The sequence below is a fragment of the Microcaecilia unicolor genome, chromosome 6 (genome assembly GCF_901765095.1).
Source record: "Microcaecilia unicolor chromosome 6, aMicUni1.1, whole genome shotgun sequence".
NCBI lineage: Eukaryota > Metazoa > Chordata > Amphibia > Gymnophiona > Siphonopidae > Microcaecilia > Microcaecilia unicolor.
Window position 1 is genome coordinate 134,028,525 of NC_044036.1, and position 20,447 is coordinate 134,048,971.

Below are 20,447 nucleotides of genomic sequence, written 5' to 3' on the forward strand. Positions count from 1 at the left end.
ATTCCCATGTTCTCCCAATGAGCCAAATTTGATCTTTTCACTGGAGAGTTATTTTGCTGAAACAGACAAGCACAGCCCTATTGGTCGTTAGAGTAACAGGTTGAGAGCCTGGTTTAAATCACACCAGTGCTCCTTTGTGATCTTAGGCAGGTAACTCAACTTTCCACTGCCCCTCTTGAGGCTAGAGTAGCAGACTTGGTGGAGCTGAAAGAGACAGAGAGGTACATAGAGGAGACCTGCAGGGATGTTGTAAAGAAGTCCCACCTCCAGTCTGGTAGCCTCTGCTACCTTGGAGGAGGGAGGTCTCCTAGAAGAAAAGCATCACCCTGGTGAAGTAGGAAGTACTCCTGTAGCCAGGACTTGCCCACCAGCGGATGTACTATCCTCTCTTTTGGGATCTTGCCAGCTATTTGTGACCTGGATTGGCCACTGTTGGAAACAGGATGCTGGGCTTGATGGACCTTTGGTCTTTCCCAGTATGGCAATACATATGTAGAGGCCCTTTTACTAAGGTATGGCAAAAGCTGGGCTTAGCGCATTCTAAACCCAGATTTACCACGGCATTAAAATCAGGCAGTTTCTTTTCTTTTGCAGGTTCTGCAGTAGTGTGCCCATTAGCCCATGGCACGTGCAAAAGATTAATGCAGGAGCATGTACTTACCCCCTCCTGTTTAGGAGACGCTAAGTGCTTCTATGTTAACCCAGCGTTTTCCAGTTAGTGCACTGTAATCCTAAAATGCGAGCTGGCTAACACAGGAAAGCCTACTTTCCACCCATGATGCCCCCTCAAAATTTTTTTTTCTTCTTAAAGTTAACACATGCTTAGCATGTGAAAAAACAGGGAAGTGTACAACTACTACAAAAATGGCTTACGACTTGTAATAATAATGCTAAACATACAATAACAATCCAAGCAAGGGTTAACTAGGAGCCAAATATGATAGATCTCAGAAACTCAATTCTTAACCGCAAACTGCTGAACTGTCTCTGCTTTTTTTGCAGGTGGGAAAATGTGGGATACAAATGCAATAAATAAGTCACTAATCAAGAAAAACCTCCGTTTAAGAATTTTTGTAAATTTTTATACTTTTACATATTTAGAACTGTACTTAACTGGCACTGAGATGACATCCATCTGTTACACAAACCACAGTTCCCGAATGTCATACATTCCAGTTAGTTTCAGGTATTTAAAAGGACAGTTTAATAGAGCGCTGCTGTTTCACCGCAGCCTTCTGAAGAGCGTTGCTTTGTCTTACCGGTTAGCCTTTTACTGAAACAAAGTACATTCGCAACATAGATCATTTCTCTTGTCTTTTTCGCTGCCCTCTTCACATCAGGCTGGAGCACATAAAAAAACTGCCCTCAGGAACACTTCCCCAGCAACCAAATGATTAAATTAAAAAAAAAAAATTTTTGAATTGTTTTCTCAAAAAGCCCTACTGCTATTCTTTAAACCTCTTGAAATGGTGATAGTACAATTACTGCTCTGGGCCATGAAAAGCACTTGAATATTTTAATCAAAAATTCATCTTGTATGAAACATAACAAAGCTTCCAAGAGACAGGTTAACGTTTTTAGACATGTTCAAACTTAACCTTTTCACACTTGCAGAACAGTAACAAAAAAGTTAAAAGCACTTGCTCCAGGAATATTTTCCCGTACTCAGTACTGAATTGAATGGTACAGACAGACCTGAAAACAGTTCTTTTTACAACACTGATGAATAGCTGAAGAAAGCAACCTGAGGGGCTAACAGGAGAGACTTAGGGACCCTTCTACTAAGCCACCTAAGCGTCTACACGCACCCAACGCACGCCAAAATGGAGGTACTGCGTGGCTTTTGCGCTAATTTCATTTTTGGCGCACATCCGATAAATTTTATGTTCAGACGTGCGCCAAGTGGCATCTGATGCGTGTAGGTCATTATCACCTGGTTACCGTGTGAGACTTTACCGCTAGGTCATTGGCTGGCGGTAAGGTCTCGGACCCAAATTGGATGCGCACTAATTTTTGGGGAAAAATTTTTTAAAGCCTTTTTTTTTTTTTTACAGGCACAATGAAAAATGGATTGGCGCATGCCGAAAACCTGCGCCTACACTACCACCAGCCATTTTTCAGCACACCTTAGTAAAAGGGCCCCTTAGCCATCTGACTACTGAAGAGCTGGAATTTCAATTAGTAGCCTGATCATGCGTTATTAAATCCATCCATCCAATTCCAGACACTTGCGGCAGCTCACCTCATATATAAGCACCAGAAATTTATGGCCAATGAGATTCAACCATGATGGGCCGACAGTTCTTCATATCTTCTAACTGTAGTAAATCTGAGTCATTTGTGTATAGAGGCCATATCAGCATGTAAAATTTCTGTTTCTATCAGTCCACGTACCTGATCTCTCACTTTTGGTCCCATTGTGATCCATTTCATGTTTACAAAAGGTACCATCCAAGGTAATATAATGAGAGAGACCCTGATCTTATATTAACCCACTTTAGTGACTGTCTTGCATTTCTGACCTTTAGCAGCAGTCACGTGCCGTGTCCGTGTTACCACTGAAGTGTTTTATACTCTGTTATCTTTCAGCATCAACACTATCGCGCAGACACAGTCTACAATTGCTCTGTATATGGAGTGCAAGAAGGTGGGCAATGAAATAAATGATTAATACTTCTATTTGTCCCCAGATCCCTTTTTTTCCAATTGCTGCTATCACTGGGCCTATCCCGTACACAGCTTCTTTCACTCAGGACCTTCACACTTTAAACAAACTACTTGAACAGTAGGTGAACTATGATTGGGCTCATTCCTTCCAGTCCCTGGACACAAAGATCTGGCTTTCAGTGTCCAGAATGAAACGTGTCTATACATGGACAGTCCTGTTAGCAGGAAACCTGGCCTGTCTGTCTGTGACCCTTGAATTCTACCTTATATTTAAAAAAGGCAGAATACAGCCCCAGGAGATGTGAAGGGCATCCTGGTCTTTTTGAAATGGTCTGCTCAACTTCTTTCAAACTAATCCAGTGCCTCTTATTTAAACATATACAAAGCCCAGCATCTAAGGAAAATAAAAAGAGAGGTAAAGAAGCAACTAGGACAAAATGTGAAGGAGGAGTGTTTGTCACACACTCAGAGGCTGGAAATAACATAATGAGAAAAGCAAATGTGCCGCATCACATTCTAAAAAAGCAGGTTAGGCCTCACACAGCGTATGTACCAAAGGAAACAAAATTAAGCCAGGGGGTCTTATTCTTACCCTCCCCCAATCTTGTGCCTTTGAGAAGCATGAAGGCCCCCCCCCCCCCTCCCAATGTGTCTGAAATAAAAGAGACACTGTGCGTTCACACCACTGACCTTTCGCCCTGCACGCCGATGGGAAGATTGACGTGCTGAAGGGCCCCGTGTGTATTCCTGCTGCTAAATCTTATGATTTCAGTAACATTCTGTTATACACAAGTACAAAAGAGTTGAAATTGAGGCTGATTTGGGTCCCAGCTGACTCAGCATAATCTTTGTTATTTTTATGGTACAGTCAAGGGGTTCTGGCTGCAGCAGACAAAACGCAGAGTGGACAGATTATAAAATGATATAGGTTTCATTCCAAAAATATATATAATTCTGTGAGTCCAAGTTTCCTGATGGGACATGGCACTTACGGCAGAATTTCTGGAGCCAGATGTCCTTGGAGGTAAACCTGACTCCTCTAATAAAAATCAGTTCTCACTGCTGCTTCTTTGCTGGCACCCGGGACTTGGCAAGAATAATTGGAACCACAGCAAGGGCCAGAAGCAGCAGGGCCCAGAGGGGACGGTAGAAGAACCAGCCGATTGATATGGTGAGAAGAGACAGGGAGGTGGCCACACACAGGGCAAATAGTTTTAACCCGAGGTTGACCAGGTCACGAACAATAGGAAACCAGTCCACTGAAAAAGAGAGAAAAAAAAAAGCTTTTGGAGAAAGTGTTTGGGTGAATTTAAGATTAATTTCAACATTGTTTTAACTTTGGAAGCCATCGGGCAATTCAAGCAGTAGATGTTCCCTTTAAGGCAAGAGTGGGCAACCACGGTCTTTGAGGGCCACAACCCAGTTGAATTTTCAAGATTTCCACAATGAATATGTATGAAATCGATATGCAAACAATGCAAATCAATCTCATGCATAGTAACTGTGGAAATCTTGAAAACCTGACTGGCGTGTGGACCCTTAAGGGCTGTGGGTACCCACCCCCGGTCTAAAGTAATAAGAAGATCACCACCACACCACCTTCCTCTTTCCCAGCACACAGCCTCTAAATTAAGACCACGTGGCACCTCGTAATCTGCAGGAGCTTAAGCCACAAGACAACTGGAGCAAGGGGTGGGAGGATTGTGCTGATGGTCTCCCACACACCTTACAGGAGACATTGTTAGGCACCTCAGAAATTAATTTTCTATATTGTTCATCTAGCTCATAAGTAATATGCTGGACTTTTATCTGTTGACATTGCACAGAATAGAACATGTACATCTTATATTAAACACCAATACATACATAGCATGGGGGTTGCTTTATTGGGGGGGGGGGAGGGGGAGGAGGTTGTTGGTTCCAGGTCAATAGTTCTTGATGTTGTGTAGACTTTGTAGTGATGTTTCAACCTTTTGTAGCAAAAAATTGTATTTATTTATTTTAAATATTTCTAAACTAGGTGGTTTCCATAAAAACATATATACCAATAAACAACAACCTTCTTCAATTAACAAAAATATAACAAAAAAAATGCTGCTGTCGTCATTTCCAAAACTCAAAAAAGGTTTGAACAAAAAACTGTGTTTTTAATAGTTTCTTAAATTGCTGGATTGCAGTAGTTAAGCGAAGCTGACCTGGCAAATAAAACCAAACACAAGGCCTTTGGCTGCATTGTGCCAAGACCTCTCTAGAAACATTTCTTGATTTCATTCTATAACAGTTAAAGAAACATCTTTTGATCAGTGACTGAAGTACAAGGTGGACACATAGGGTGAGGTAAAGACTTCATGATCCCATCAACAACTACCGGAGTGGTCAAACCACTGCTACCTAAGACAACTGGTCTTGCAGTACCAGCTCATGATTAAATGGTACCAGCACGGCACTCAGAAACTGCAGCCATGGATCATTTTGGAACATGAATGTCTCTACGTCTACTGGTAATGGAATACAATATTTTCAGACAAATGCATTTGCAATGTCTACTTGGCTGGTAAGGAACTTACCTAGCGTGTAAAAGATTCTGATCATCAGACTGATGCCAACGAACATCATTAGCCAGCCTCCAGCTCGGAGAGCCCAGGTCTTCATGCTGTTACTCTGGTGTTCCTTCTGAAACAGTTCCTGAAATGCAGGGCACAGGGATCACTGGTTACAACACGGCTCCTCTCCTAGGATAAGTACTGCCGTCCCCACACAACTACTTTCACAAAGTTTTTTTAAAAACCCAATTTGAAATCAGCAATATAATAATTCATATAAAGGGCCGAGTGCTGGGCAATGCAGCTGTGAAACAAAGGGGGGAAGCTCTGTTCTGGTCCACTTCCAAAATGTGCCCCGAGATCTGTCACTTGCTTCTCTGGGCTACCCTTCTTTCTCAGGCTTCTCAAACCAGTCCTGGAGAACCGCCTACTCAGTGGGATGTTTAAGATGTTCAGGGAATACGAATGAAATTGGACTGCCTATATTCTATGCAAATGTATTTAATGCATATTTATTTATTTATTTATTGCATTTGTATCCCACATTTTCCCACCTATTTGCAGGCTCAATGTGGCTTACAATATTCCACCCTGGTTATTGCCATAGCAGAGTAAAGATACAATTAATAATTACAGAAGAATATATGTAACAAATGAGATAAAGCATTAGTTATAACGAGATCAATAATAAAATGACAAAGTTGTAATGCACTAAAGTTCATGTGATGGGTCATTGTGGTATGTTCTATTGCAGAGATAAGTCTTCAGTGATTTCTGAAAGTTGATTAGGTCGCTTATTATTTTCACATCAAGTGGTAATGCATTCCAAAGCTGCGTTCCTATGTAGGAAAAACTGGATGCATGTATCAATTTATATTTTAGTCCTTTGCAGCTAGGGAAGTGAAGATTTAGGCATGTGCGCAAAGATCTTTTAGTGTTCCTGGGTGGTACGTCAATAAGATCTAACATGTAGACTGGAGCATCTCTATAAATAACTTTATGAATCAGGGTGCAAACCTTGAACGTGATATGTTCCCTAAGTGGAAGCCAATGCAATTTTTCTCTTAAGGGTGTGGCACTTTCGAATTTTGTTTTTCCAAATATGAGTCTGGCTGCAGTGTTTTAATTTGTTCTTTACAGCCAGCGTAAATTGCATTGCAGTAGTCTAGGTGACTTAGCACCAGATATTGTACCAGACTGCGGAATATGTCCCTTGGGAAGAAAGGTCTTATTCTTTTGAGTTTCCACATTGAGTGGAACATTTTCTTTGTTACGTTCTTCGCATGGCTTTCCATTGTGAGGTTACAATATTCATTGTGGACATCCTGAAAACCAGGATGAGCAGGGAGTAATCCAGGACTAGCTTGTCAAAGCTTTTTGTTTGTGTGTTAAAACATTTCATACACATCTTTCCCCTGGTAGCTCAAGTTGACATACCTCCCTGTAAAAGGGTAAAGAGAGCCCCCCATACACACTTTTGCATATAAAAGCACACAGATATGGAACGCATTACCCATGGCCCTGAAACCATGGATAATCTAACCAACTTTCACAAATCTTTGAAGACACATCTCTTCAACAAAGCCTACAAAAGTAATCCTCAATGAAACTAATCATTCCTTAAACCACTCATGTGCATCAAAAAACACCTCTCACACTACCTTACCTAACACCTTTCCATCCTTATCCCCATTCACCTTTAGCCTATTATCGATTATATTTAAGACTAGCCGTTGAGCCCGTAAAAACGGGCTGGTATAGAGGTTTTCCTCCCCCCGCGGTCACCACCGCTCCCCTCCCCCCCCGCGAAGTCGCCACCGCTCCCCCCCCCCTCGAAGTCGTCGCCGCCACCCCTCCACCTGGTCCGGGCCCTCTCTTCACTTCTGAACTTACAGATCCATTCGCCGAACGCAGCAACGCACATCAGCTGAGCTGCCCCTTCCTTCTCTGCCTGTGTGTGTCCCGCCCTCGCTGACGTTACGTCACAGGAGGGCGGGGCCACAGGCAAAGAAGGAAGGGCTCACTGCAGCTCAGCTGATGTGCGTTGCTGCGTTCAGCGAATGGATCTGTAAGTTCAGAAGGGAAGAGAGGGCCCGGGCCGGGTGGAGGGGTGGCGGCGGCGACTCTGAGTGGGGGGGGGAGCGGTAGCAACGTCGGCGGCGCAGTTTCCCTCTCTGTCCCGCCCCCCCCCCCCCCCCCCCCGTCATCACGTATTGACGCGGGGGCGGGACAGAGAGGGAAGTCTCTACTGCGCATTTGCAGTGAGTACGGTCACTCGCCGTTTATATGTTTGATCTTGTAATGACTACTTCATAACAACACTCTGCAAGCCACATTGAGCCTGCAAAAAGGTGGGATAATGTGGGGTACAAATGCAATAAATAATAATAATAAGTACCAAATTGTGAAGGACTTATGGGGGCCTCCACTTGTGTGATGGTTTCTTGGCAGACTATCAGCTGAATGGTTTGCCATTGCCTTCATCGTTTACTAAGCAAAGTTTAATACATTAAAGAAACATCATTGCACTTTAACAAATTATGTTATTAGTAAATGTTAGTGGCGCCCATGTTAAACAATGTACATTAAACAGCGATAATGCAAGTTAGAAAACCTAACCCTAAGTTTCCCCCAGAGGCAATGCAGGGGGAAATGACTTGCCCTGGGGTAATGAGAAGTGTTGGTGGGATTTGAACCCTGGTTTGTCCGTTTCTTATTTACTGCCACAAGAACTGGGCTCCTCTGATAGCTACTGGACTGAAGAAGCTGGAGCTGAATTAAAACTCCCTTCTGGTGCTGCCACAACGCCCAGTCTCAAGAAGGAGATATTCTGAAAACCCCACCCTGATGCATTATGGGATTGCAACCACCAAAGTGCTGCAGGTCCCATAAACTAACAGGGTGGAGTTGTCAGAAATTTAGGGCTGACCTAAAACTCTCCTGCCTGGGACTGGGTGACGTGACAGCTCTGCACCTGCCTGACCTTCTCTGTGAGATCCAAAGTTCTGGTCACTGTACTCTGCAGGTCCAGCCTCCTTTAATTGGGGTAACACAGAGGTCTGCCAGAGACATGGCTGAACGTGAGCTTTCAAGACCTCACAGGCCAAGTGTGACCTGAAGAAGGGACTGGTGCAATTTCTAAGGCTCATCTTTGACAGAAATGCATGCATAAAACTTTTCTTTAAAGTGAGTTCTGAGTATCATGGCAGCTTGTGGGCCTGCTTACCTTAGCAGAGAAGGCCCCAAAATACAGGAGCTCCAGAGCATCCCCAGAGTTGGTCTGGTAGGAGACCAGCTGATCATTTCTCAGACGAGCAATCACACTAACCTTGCAGAGAAAGAGAGAGAGAGAAGGTTTGAGAATCTCTCATCACTGCACTGAGCTGAGCAGCATCTGCTGTTTCCCCTACTTACAAAAACCTTGAACCTTAACAAGCATGGACTGTGCAGATACTGAAGCTTCTCACTCAGTCTGCACAGCTCCTGTTCACGCTTTAAGAAGGCACTTTTCAAGGGTTTCATACAGGTAAATCCACGGCTCCTGTGTAAAAAAGACAGGCTTCTGAAACCTGCCTCATCCTCTAGGGGGAAGAGGGGTATTCCAGGGACGATTACTATGTAAAGTATACACAGGGAATTGATCATTTCGGTGTTTTTCCCCCATGGCTTGGGCCTTAACACATATGCCTAGAGGAAAGTGCCCCTTACGCATGTCAGAGGCGTCATTTGCCTATGTGTACTAGGCCCAGTTCTACAGGTTAGCACCTAACTGCAAGGGGGAGGGAGGCATGGGTGGGTAGCTTACAGAATGCTAGAACTTAGGCGTATCACTTGGTGAACCTAAGCGTGCTGTAAAGGGTGCACCAGTGCCGATATACTCCTTTGGGTAACGCTGTGTGTTTAGATTTTCCCCTGATCGTTTGGGCAGTTTTATTTGTTCAGGACCTCCTTGAACATTAATGTGACCCCTCGGGCAGGCGTTTGATTGTGCTGAAACATGGACCGTGTTGGGGCTTTTATCCAAGCAGCAAATAAAGCGTCCTTTAAGCACCATCTCCTGGGTTGGAATGTCCGTTGGCCAGCCTCTACTTTTATTTGGTTGTACTCTCTAAGTGGAGGTTTTTCCTGCTTGCTATGCCTGATCAATGCCAAAAGAAAACATCTAAGAAAGCCAGTGTTACCACATCTGGAGAGCCCAGGGGCGATGCATCTCCACTAAGACCCGCATAGAAGAAGGAAACCCGCAGATCGCCCACCTGCAGAGGAAAAAAATGCATCGTAAGTTACTGTGTAACAAATGAGGAATCTAAGAAAATACTCGTTCATGGAAAGGGTGGTGGATGTGTGGAATGGCCTCCCGGTGGAGGTCGTGGAGATGAAGGCTGTCAGAATTTAAGAAAGCGTGGGTCAGGCATGTGGGATCTCTTAGGGAAAGGAGGAGTTGGTGGTTACCAAGGGTGGACAGACTGGATGAGTCATTCGGCCCTGATCTGCCATCATGTTTCTATGAGATCTATCTGCATACAATGGAGGCTGTGCATATTCATTGGAGAAATCCTGAAAACCGGACTGGGTTGCGACCCTTGAGGACCGACAATGAACACCCCTGCCTTGCAGAATAGCACTTCGGGCTACGTTCTATATATGGCGCCAAAAAAAAGATACTAAAAATCGACCCGACACGGCCGTGTCAATAAAGACTTCTTTGTTATCCTCCTTGGATTTTCCTCACTGTTTTTTCTTTTTTACGTGTCATGGTTCTGTGAGGTTTTTTCCTCCTTTTTGTTTGTTTTGTCAAAAAAACAACACTTAAGTGGTATTCTATACACCGTGCCTAAAGTTCAGTGCGGTTTATAGAATAAACACTTAAGCAGACAAGTCACGTGTAAATTCAGGTGCTATTTGCACCAATTTACACACGAGCATCACTATTCTATAATTTTATTCATTTGGATTTTGCTCACACCTTTTCAATAGTAGCTCAAGGTGAGTTACATTCAGATACAATGGATATTTCTCTGTCCCAGGAGGGCTCACAATCTAAGTTTGTACCTGAGGCAATGGAGGGTTAAGTGATTTGCCCAAGAACACAAGGAGCAGCAGTGGGATTTGAACCAGCCACCTCTGGATATCAAGACCAGTGCTTTAACCACTAGGCCACTCCTCCACTAGCAACATTCCATGTAGAATTTCAAATATTATTATTTTATTTATTTAGATTTTGCTCACACCTTTTTTCAGTAGTAGCTCAAGGTGAGTTACATTCAGGTACTCTGGATATTTCTGTATCCCAGGAGGGCTCACATTCTAAGTTTGTACCTGAGGCAATGGGAGGGTTAAGTGATTTGCCCAAGATCACAAGGAGCAGCAGTGGGATTTGAACCAGCCACCTCTGGATGTTCCGCTAGGCCACTCCTCCATGCGTAACTCAAAACCACGTCCCCGATGCGCTCGTGACCTTCCCATTTCCACAGGCTGCGCGTAAGTTTTAGGCACGTAATCCCCAATTAAATCTAATTAGTGCCAATAATTGCTTGTTAAAAAGCCAGTTAATTGGCACTAATTTGCTCATTATTCTATTAAACTGTGCATGCAACTCGGGGCCACACCTAAATTTGTGCATGTAATTTTTGGCAACCTTTATAGAATTGGGCGGGATTTGCGTGTACATTCATGCACTCAGTTCTGTAATTTTGCTCGCACAAGGTTACAGAACTGCCCTTTAGTGTCGGAGAGTTTTCTGCCCCTTGAATAGGTGGTGCCAGAACTAAAGTATCGGCACAGGGTCCTTAGCTTTTGCCATTGCTGCTGGGAGCTGGAGTTTCAAGGCTAAGGGTCTTACTTCAGGTCTTTTGGGGTCCAGGCTGTGGTAGAAATAATCTTCATAGCTGGTTACATCTGAATGAGGACCCTGCACTTGAGACAAGCTCACCCGCTTAAAATTGTCAATTTTTTCAACAAGACCTAAACAAATAAAGAGAGAGTGTCAGAGTGATACTGGATGAGCAGAATATTCATGCACTCTTCCCCGCTATAATTCCCAGAAACAGATTTTTCCCTGAAGTTCTACAAATCTATGAAGCTATTAGGTTTAGCAGGGCTTCCGTCCCACTGCCAGGAAGAACAGCTGATCAAGAGTGATATAAACCTTAACCTAATGCACTGAACAAGAGATTTCAGAGTTACATCTGGTTCCAGTTCACTTAGGTTACCTCTAATTCATAAAAAGACCTCCAAAAGGAAACCAGAGAGAGACTGCCAGCACACACACGATTCCAGCCCAGCTCATCTGTCCTTCCTGCAACCATTCCTGATCTCCACATTCCCTCTTACGTCCCCACTGCCAAGGAAGTCTGGTGGCTGCTTCCAGCTCTCTTAAGTCCAATCTCAGTTTTGCCCTCACCACCTATTCTGGGAGGCTGCTCCATACATCCACCATCCTTTCTCTCAAAAGCGTAAATGATTGATTTACAAAATAATCTAATGTAAATTAAATGTGTGCTCCCCTCTGTTTATCTCTACAGTCCATGAGCATGTGCTGTGGGAGGGGCTCCTCTGATGCCACATCCTTTACTCAACACACCGGGGAATCTCCTTCTAGGACAGATTTAACACTTAGGTTACCCCTAATTCATAAATAGACCTCCAAAAAGGAAACCAGAGAGACTGCCAGTACACACACAATTCCAGCCCAGCTCATCTGTCCTTCCTGCAAGGATAAGCAAGACCAGACAGAAGATTCCACAGAGAGGAGGAGCTGGAGGGTACCAGGGGAAGGTCATGGTACATCAGTGGTGCTCTTTTGAAACAGCACATGCGCATACCCTGAAGCAAGTAGGGGCAGACGGGCCTACGAGTTGACTATGTTAACTTTGCCTAAATCCGAGCCTCATGCCCCTATTGAGAGCTTCTCTCTTTGGCACCTGTATTATATCTTCAGTTATCTGCACCTCCCTGAATGTCCTGGCAGGGTGACAACATCTGACATGCTGTCACATCTCATGAGTTATGATCATGGTTTTCTGCTATGAGGGTGGCTGCTTCTGAACGATGGAAGTGATGAAAATAAGACTGGTACATAAAGTTAAGAAATACTGAGCACAACTCAACCAAGAGGGAGCCCCCTATTGAATAAATCTCAGAAGCCGGACTGATGCACCAGCCTTGACTCAGCCTCAACTCAATTTAAGACTGGTACAATCAACCAAACAAAATGCAGTTATGGTATTTTCAGGAGCTTCCTCGTTTTGCAGTAGTGCCTTACCTTTAGAAAGGGAAAACCTGCCCATCTGCACGTCAGAAGCAACAGCGGTGAAAGACTCTACAGCCATGGCACTTGGAAACACAAGAAACCAGAGGCATTACACACTGCTCACAAAACAGCTTATCTCTAGCATGTTTCATGTTTTCAGGCCTTTCTGTTTGGAGATATATCTTAGTCTCAACTATTGTAACACTGTCTCTTCTACATCACTTTGCGTGATCAAAGATGAAAAGAACCACCATCCTTCAGAAGATCATAGACACTATAGGGGACAGAGGTCTAGATATACTAAATATGTTCCCCAAAGACACAGTAGTCTGCTATGAGGGTTTCTCTTCCGATATCCAAGATTTACCTGGGGTTTTGATGAGCAATCTCTCGATCAAAGTGTCTGCTGCTTACAACTTCCGATTTCCACTCGGTGTCTGAGGAAAATGGAGGCATTGTTTAAAAATAATACACCTGGACATTCCCAGTTAGCACAAGTCCGAACCTCACTCTGCTCTACTAGAAATAACTTACTGTATGAATATCTGGTTTCCTTCTTTGTTTCTCCGTTCTCCTCATAGTCTCTGCAATCAAAGGACAGACAGAATACACTGAGCATCAAACCTTAAGAACCTTCCAGACAAAGAGGTGGCGTTACCAGAAACATGTATCAAAGTTTATACACAGTGAATCAAGGTTAAGAGGAGAACACTACTACTACTTATCATTTCTATAGCGCTACCGGACGTACGCAGCGCTTCACTCTTGAACATGGAGAGACAGTCCCTGCTCAATAGAGCTTACAATCTAATTATGACAGACAGACAGGACAAGTAAGGGATAAGGGTTAGGACAGACAGGACATATCAGGGATAGGGGACAGTTGAAGGTTTAGATTTAGGAGTTAAAAGCAACATCGAAGAGGTGGGTTTTTAGCCTAGATTTGAAGATGGCCAGAGATGAAGCCCTAACCAGGAGAGAATGATGTGCTGTGACCCTGCAGACCATGTAGAGGTAGAAGGGAGGGAAACTGGCAGGAATGCCAACACTTAGCAAAACTCAGGCTACTGTCTGCACTGCCCTGCTGGTTCCAAAGAGTCCTTAGCAAGTCATTTGTACCAAAAGCAAATGAAGATTCACACCATTCACTTTATTATGATAAAAAAAACTCTGACTATTTAAATCACTTCAGCAGTCAGGGTGTTACTAATATTATTATTGAACGTTTGGTAATATGTCACCTTTATTTATGGTATAACAAATGCTTTACATTTTCACCTGTAGCTCCACAGGGAAGAAAAGTAGGTGAACCCAAGCTTTCTGAACACTAACCATGGTCTCTGCGTCGTCTGTTTCTCTTTTCAAATTAAAAATCACCTTTTAAGCTTCCTTTGGATGCTGTGCAATTCCGCTACATTGCCAGGAGTGGACATCAAAAGCAATGGATCTGATTGTTTCATACTGACCACAATGTCACAAGTGACCGTGCGTACAACCCGCCCTGAAGGAACCAGCTAACAGTAATGTCTGTTCCAGCTTTGCCAAATTTCAATCGCCCATCTCTTGAGCTGTGAAGTAGCAATGGTGCAATTGAATTTCAAAATTAAGGGCCTCTTTTACCAAACCGCGCTGGTGATTCCCATGGGGCAATGCAGACGAAGCCGTCAGCATTGCTGTGCGGCAATTGCTAGCGAGGTTTGGTAAAAGAGACTCTAAGTTACAAATAGTACTAATCTGACAAATGTGTTCTTCTGTATTCACAATTTAATTCAATATGTTTCAATCTTTTTATTAAACAGTTCAAGTTGTACAACAACACCTAACAAGGTATCATTATTGAATTACAACTTCTCTTTCCTCCCCGTTCATAACATATTTAAAAAAAAAAAATTTTTTGCCAAGCTTTAGAAATTTAGAATATTACTCCGGGCTTTTGAAGTCATAGTGTTCAAGAAGGGGGGCCCAACACCGCTGGAATCGGCTGAATTAAAGTGTCTAATGTTCATGCGTTCCATATGTAAAAGGTAAATCATGCGAGTCCGCCACTGCAGAGTTGCGGGATACTTATAAGATAGCCAGTCTGCCAGAATTACCTGCTTAGCTACCATAACAACTTTAGACGTAAATGCTGTATATCCTCGGGGGGGGGGGGGCCCTGTGAGCCCAGCTTCAAATGTCCGAATAATAGGGCAGGATCATAACGCCATCTTATCCGCCACGTGCGATACTTGGACAATTATATTTTTCCAAAAAGTTACAATACTGCTACATGTCCAAAACATATGGCCCAATGTTACGCCTGCAGCTTTACACTTTAAACATGATCCCCACGGGGAAAGACCCATGTGAAATGCTCTGCGAGAAGAAATGTACAGACGTAGAGCAAATTTATATTGGAGTTCCCAGTATATTGCCGATATGGAAGTACGCCGTATCAATTTAATATAACATGAGCATTTATATTCTGCTTTAACCTTCCAGCTAAAGGTAGATTACCATAACAAAACATGATAATTTCAAATAAAAAAACTCAAAACATCAATAAAGTACCTCTAAAATCATCATATAAAATAATCATGCACTTAACAGATATTTACGAAAAAGCCAAGTTTTCATTTTTTTTGTCTAAAATTTTTATAAGAAATCGTCGTCGGTGCACTCGGCAATGAGTTCTATAATGTAGGTCCGTGGCTTACATAGAATATCAGGTTTACAAAGAGGCATATTTTCAAAGCACTTTGGGAGGCTAAGTTCCATAGGTTTCTATGGAACTTTGGGAGGCTAAGTGCTTTGAAAATGAGCCTGAAAGTAACATAGAAAGGATATGGCTGTAATATATAGTAGATAAAGAGGTGATCATTTAGATGAGGGTAGGTAAGGTGGGTAAGGGAGGGGCCCCTATGGTTTTTTCCACTGCATTTAATTAACACAAAAATATTCACTTCACGGTAATACTGCTTCCAAACTGTAATTTTGACTTGGTGGCTTGAATGCTTATTCTTAAAAGCTATTAAAAAAATAAAAGAAAACAAATATTTTATGAATTGGCAAATCATCTCCTAAATATTGGCTCTGGAACAGATCTTGGCATTGTGTTTGTTACCAAGAACATGTACTAATTTTGCTTGGATGACTAATGAACTATAGGTTAATCGAGATTTATATTACTTTCCACTTACAAAGCATAAAATTGCATATCTGTATTTGACATGAAGTAAAAGATTGAGAATCTTATCTTCGACCAGTATGCCAGCTTTCTATTTTATTTTTGGGGGGGGGGGGGGGGGGGAACGCATCTTTATATAGAATTCCTACAGACAACATGTTACAACAAGTAACATAAACCAAAAACACAGCACAACAGTAAATCATTGAGCCGCAAATCAATTTCCATCAGTTACCTGGAGTCCTCATACTCTACCCATTGGTACATTTCCACATGGCGTTTCAGCTTCGCTGCCTGAACTGAAATCCCGTAGTTTGGATCGTACAATGGCTATATAAAACACAGAAAGAATAATCTGATTATAAGAGAACCAGAAACACAGAAAGAATCATTAGATTAACAGGAGAACCACACAGGACTTCTGTCCAATTATGCCATCAGCACCTACAAATGACCTTGAGAGTCAAAAAAGCCAGAAGCAAATACCCTCTTGAAAGATGTGATAAAAGCAGATGTGCAGGGCCCAGAAAGAGACATGTGGAGAATCAAAAAAAAAAATCATAATTACATGACTGTGTTTTGTTACTTGACCCAGAGCTCAACATGGATGTCAATGTTCCTTCCTGACAGGGCCGTGCCAAGGGTCTCTGGCGCCCCCCTGCAGACTACCAGTTGGCGCCGCCGCCGCCCCCCCCCCCCACACCTGCCTGGCTCCAAGGCAGCAATTCCCCTCTCTCCCTGAGCCCTACCCTCCCACCCATCCATGCCCATCTGTCCCCTGCCCCTGCCATTCATCCCGATCAAGCAATTCCCCTCTCTCCCTTCCATGAACCCTGCCCTCCCATCTATGCTCCTCTCTCCCCTGCCCTCCCGCTCCCATGTAGGAACTGCCCGCCCTCTTCTCCCTCCCAAGATCCCTTTCCTTTTTTTTCCTTTTAAATTTACCTTCCTCCGGCAGCGCAGCGTCAGTGAAGGAGGCGGCGCTCCCAGTCCCGACGTCTCTAGCCTTCCATTGGTTCGCTCAGTGTTCCGCCTTCTTCTGACGTCAAGGATGATGTCAGAAGAAGATGGGACACTGAGAGGCTTATTTTCAAAGTACTTAGCCTCCCAAAGTTCCATAGAAACCTATGGAACTTAGCCTCCCAAAGTGCTTTGAAAATATGCCTCTCTGCGAACCAATGGAAGGCTAGAGACGTCGGGACTGGGAGCACTGCCTCCTTCACTGACGCTGCGCTGCCGGAGGAAGGTAAATTTAAAAAAAAAAAAAAGGAAAGGGATCTTGGGGGGGGAGAAGAGGGCGGGCAGTTCCTACATGGGAGCGGGAGGGGCAAGATAAGCACGCAGCGGCAGCGCCCCCCAGAAGATGGCGCCCTCCTGCGGCGCTTACCCCGCTTACCGCATCGGCACGGCCCTACTTCCAGAATCGTAATTACCTTTGACGTCTTCAGGGGGCCAGACAAATGCACCAAGTTCCCCTCATTCTGTGCAGATGCACCATTGATGTCCTTCAAGGAGACCACAATCGAAAGGCCCTCATCCAAAGAGGCAGCTGTCCTGACAGCTCTACCCTACAAATAGTTAAGTACAATCCTTTAACAAAAGCCAGTTAAGATTAATATTGCACACTTCATCCAAAAAAGGACCAAGATGTGCTCTACAAGCTTCATACTTCCAACCGATGAACCTAACCCCCGGCTTAAGGAGATAAAGCAACGCATCCAAGGTCACACAGACTCAGCCAGTGAAGTTCTCTAGACAGCTTCAAGGACTGCAGCAATTTGCATTATTGCAAGACAACATCTACGACATCTTAGGGATGTGATAGGGCAAAAGTTTCAATTTGCTTGGTCTTTTTTCCTGATTTTCAGACATTTTTTAAGTTCATTTCGCACATTCATTTTAATTAAAAAAAAAATTAAAGTGTGTTAAATGTTTTCAAGTGCACAAAACAGCTTAACATGTTAAATCTATTTTGTACACATTACATTTTTTAAGACACGTTAACAAATGCACATCGCTAACACTGATGTGTTGTTGACAGAACTTGAAGGGTGCACCGAGCAGATAAAGGAACATGAGCCAAGTCCCACCAAGTCAGAGGCTTGCAATACTAGATAATACCAGCCAGATCACTGAATCGGTGGAGATCTTCCAGTTTCTCTTCTGAAAGAAACGCTGAATATGAGAGCAGTGCATACCTCGTTGGTAAAGAGAAGGTAGAAGGACAGAGCGAAGGCTACAAGCCCAATAAGCATTCCCCCCGAAGTCTCACTGAGACGCTCCAAGAATCCCGGCTTCCGTTCACTTGTGATCTTAACATGTTCTGTTGCGTTCCCCGACTCAGGAAGCTAAAATGGAGAAGAACATCCCGGAGGAACTGTTAACCGGTCGTTTCCATTCTGAAGCTGCAAGAGGTGTTCAGTTTGTTACAAACATCCTAATACACTTAATCTCTATCTTCCACGGAGCTACCGCCACCCAAATTCTAAGAACTATGAAACAATCTTTTTTAAAGTGGAGGGTTAAGAAGGCATTTTAAGATAATTGAATTGTGAATGTATATGACAGGAAGTAGAGGCTGGCCAAAGGACAAACCACCACAGCAGGTGGTGAAAACTGCCTGCTCGGGGGTCGCAGTCAAACTATAATATCAAAAATATAATCATGTTAAAACAGAAATACTAGTAGGTAAATAACTATAAATATACAATGTGCAACAATAAACCATAAAAACATAAAAGATAAAACCAAATGATGGCAATTATTACAAAATGAAATTTTAAAAAAACTGTTTAATAAAATGTCAGAAAAGTGTAAATGACCAAAAAAAAATACTTCCAAAAGAACTCATGAACATAAAAGCGTTAAGACTGAAACATACCTCTGTGGGCATAAGAAATGTGTAGTAACTGGTGCAGAGATATTTGTACTCACAAGAAAAGCTAAGAAAAGGAAATTATATATGCAAATATTAATAGCAGATTGTATAAAAAGATATAAAAACATTCAAATAAATGGTTTATTGTCACACATTGAATATTATGGTTTTCATTTACCTACTAGTATTTCTGTTTTAACATGATTATATTTTTGATATTACAGTTTGACTGCAACCCCTAAAGTTTTCACTACCGAAACATGATCAGCATCGGGTCCTTTGACTGAACAGACCTTTGAATAAAGTGTGATTAAACATCTCCTGCGATGGTTCATCCTTTGGCCAGCCTGTACTCCCTCCACCATTTAGTGAATGTACCCCACAATGAATGACCTTGTTCAGCACTGGATTTGCTTAGGCACTGGCTGCACACACCCACAGAGTTGGCATCTGTTCTGGAAATTAAACCTTGTGGAGCCTGAGCAATCCGTGAGGATTAAAGCTCCCATTAAAATAAAATCTTAAACCCAAGCCAGTTAATGTATACAAAATATTAGTGTCCCCTGTACATCAACCGTGCCCATTGTGAATATTCCTGTAATAAAGGCAAACAAATTCTATAAACTTTGCAACATTAAACTGTAGAAGTCAGTTCAATTAACACTGCATAAATCTGAGTTCTTCACATTTCCAATACATTACTGGGAACGCCAACATTTTTGGCTCGATTCGAAGTGAATTTGAATGAAGTCGAAAGGCAGGAGTTACTCCAGCAGACTTCCAGAGACTCCTGCACAGCTGAGGGGTGTGGCTAAAGTTTTTGGATAAAAGAAGCCCTAAGCACGGGATATGCGTGCAAACTACCCTATATCCGCACAAGATTATAGTGCAAACTGGAGCGTACAGTTTCGTACCGATCATACACGTTCGCTGAAGAAAAGGGAAGCGGATAAAATTATAAAACTCAAGTTTGAACCTGGCCAGTAGGAAGGAACTAAAGTAGATCACTTACATTCCTCATCATCCTCCAGATCGTCAGCCTAGTCCAAATTCTCCAAAAAAAAAAAAAAAACAAAACACAACCCCCACTGTCTTGCAACAAGCACTGGAAAGACCGAGCGCTAATCACCGAGAAACAGCGGAGCCTCCTAGTGCAACAAAGTTACCTCCCTTCTCCCCTTGTCAAAGAGCCACTGCAATGCGCCTGCGCAGAGCAACACCGCAGTGCATCCCGGAACGTGTAGTTTATGCGCCTGAAGCGCACATGTACTTACTGCAGGCCCGGAAAAGGGATCATTCAGCCAAAGCGGTGCTCTTTAAAGGACAGCAGATGTGTGAAATCATTTTACAGTGGGTCGCTTTGATTAAATCCTTGACGGGAAAAGTTAGAGGAGGTAGAGGGCAAAAGGTAAAAAAAAAACGGTCCGACTCAGGATCCCGCTGTATCCGTTTTTTACCTTTTGCCAGATGTAGAGGAGGACAGGGCCGAGTATTTCTACAGGAAAACACGTCCACAGTCCCAGTGCATGCAGGGACTCGTAGTCTTGCTCCTCTTAGGGAATGACAATTTAAACTATATATGAGGTACTTGCTAATAACCTGCAGTTTTACTTCAAAATGTGCAAGTATATCTCTCTGATTCATCTATTGGTTAGTATATAGGAGGAAAAAGACTTCAGATGCTCAATATTCTCTGTTGCCTCCGTTTGAACAGTGAATGATTGAATGCCTCTATTCTCTGATAAAAGTGGAATAGAGGCATTCAATCGTTCACTGTTCAAAGCGGAGGCAACAGAATATTGAGCATCTGAAGTCTTTTTCCTCCTCTTAGGGAATGCAATGGAGTAAACCCAGGACTGGATCGATCCTGTCTGGCGAATGTGCACGCACAGTTGGCAACCCAACCTAGCCTCTCAATCAAGGGGTTTCTGTGCGTCCGTC

The 20,447-nt window shown here is 43.1% G+C and overlaps 1 protein-coding gene across 2 annotated transcripts; it reads right to left on the minus strand.

Annotated features, from left to right (window-relative positions):
* Nucleotides 1–2,255: 2,255 nt before the first annotated feature.
* TMEM43 (transmembrane protein 43) lies at nt 2,256–19,895 on the minus strand. Of its 2 annotated transcripts, none has more exons than XM_030206668.1 (12): nt 19,781–19,895; nt 17,827–17,976; nt 17,062–17,196; nt 15,864–15,958; nt 12,997–13,046; nt 12,830–12,899; nt 12,475–12,545; nt 11,053–11,174; nt 9,392–9,466; nt 8,437–8,538; nt 5,235–5,352; nt 2,256–3,926 (listed from the first exon to the last, which is right to left on the minus strand). In XM_030206668.1, the coding sequence occupies exons 2-12, from the start codon at nt 17,881–17,883 to the stop codon at nt 3,724–3,726; spliced, it is 1,098 nt and encodes a 365-aa protein (XP_030062528.1). In that variant the 5' UTR covers nt 17,884–17,976; nt 19,781–19,895; the 3' UTR covers nt 2,256–3,723. The 2 variants fall into 2 exon arrangements, with proteins under 2 accessions (XP_030062528.1, XP_030062527.1); XM_030206667.1 differs by lacking the exon at nt 19,781–19,895 and adding an exon at nt 19,519–19,688.
* Between the last annotated feature and the right edge of the window lie 552 nt (nt 19,896–20,447).

What these genes read in the sequence shown, in the direction of transcription:
- TMEM43 (XM_030206667.1), bottom strand. An exon ending in CAGGTTTTCCCTTTCTAAAG is followed by an intron (nt 11,175 to 12,474) that starts GTAAGGCACTAC and finishes TTATTTGTTTAG; the next exon opens with GTCTTGTTGAAAAAATTGAC. An exon ending in CAGAATCTTTTACACGCTAG is followed by an intron (nt 3,927 to 5,234) that starts GTAAGTTCCTTA and finishes TCTCTTTTTCAG; the next exon opens with TGGACTGGTTTCCTATTGTT.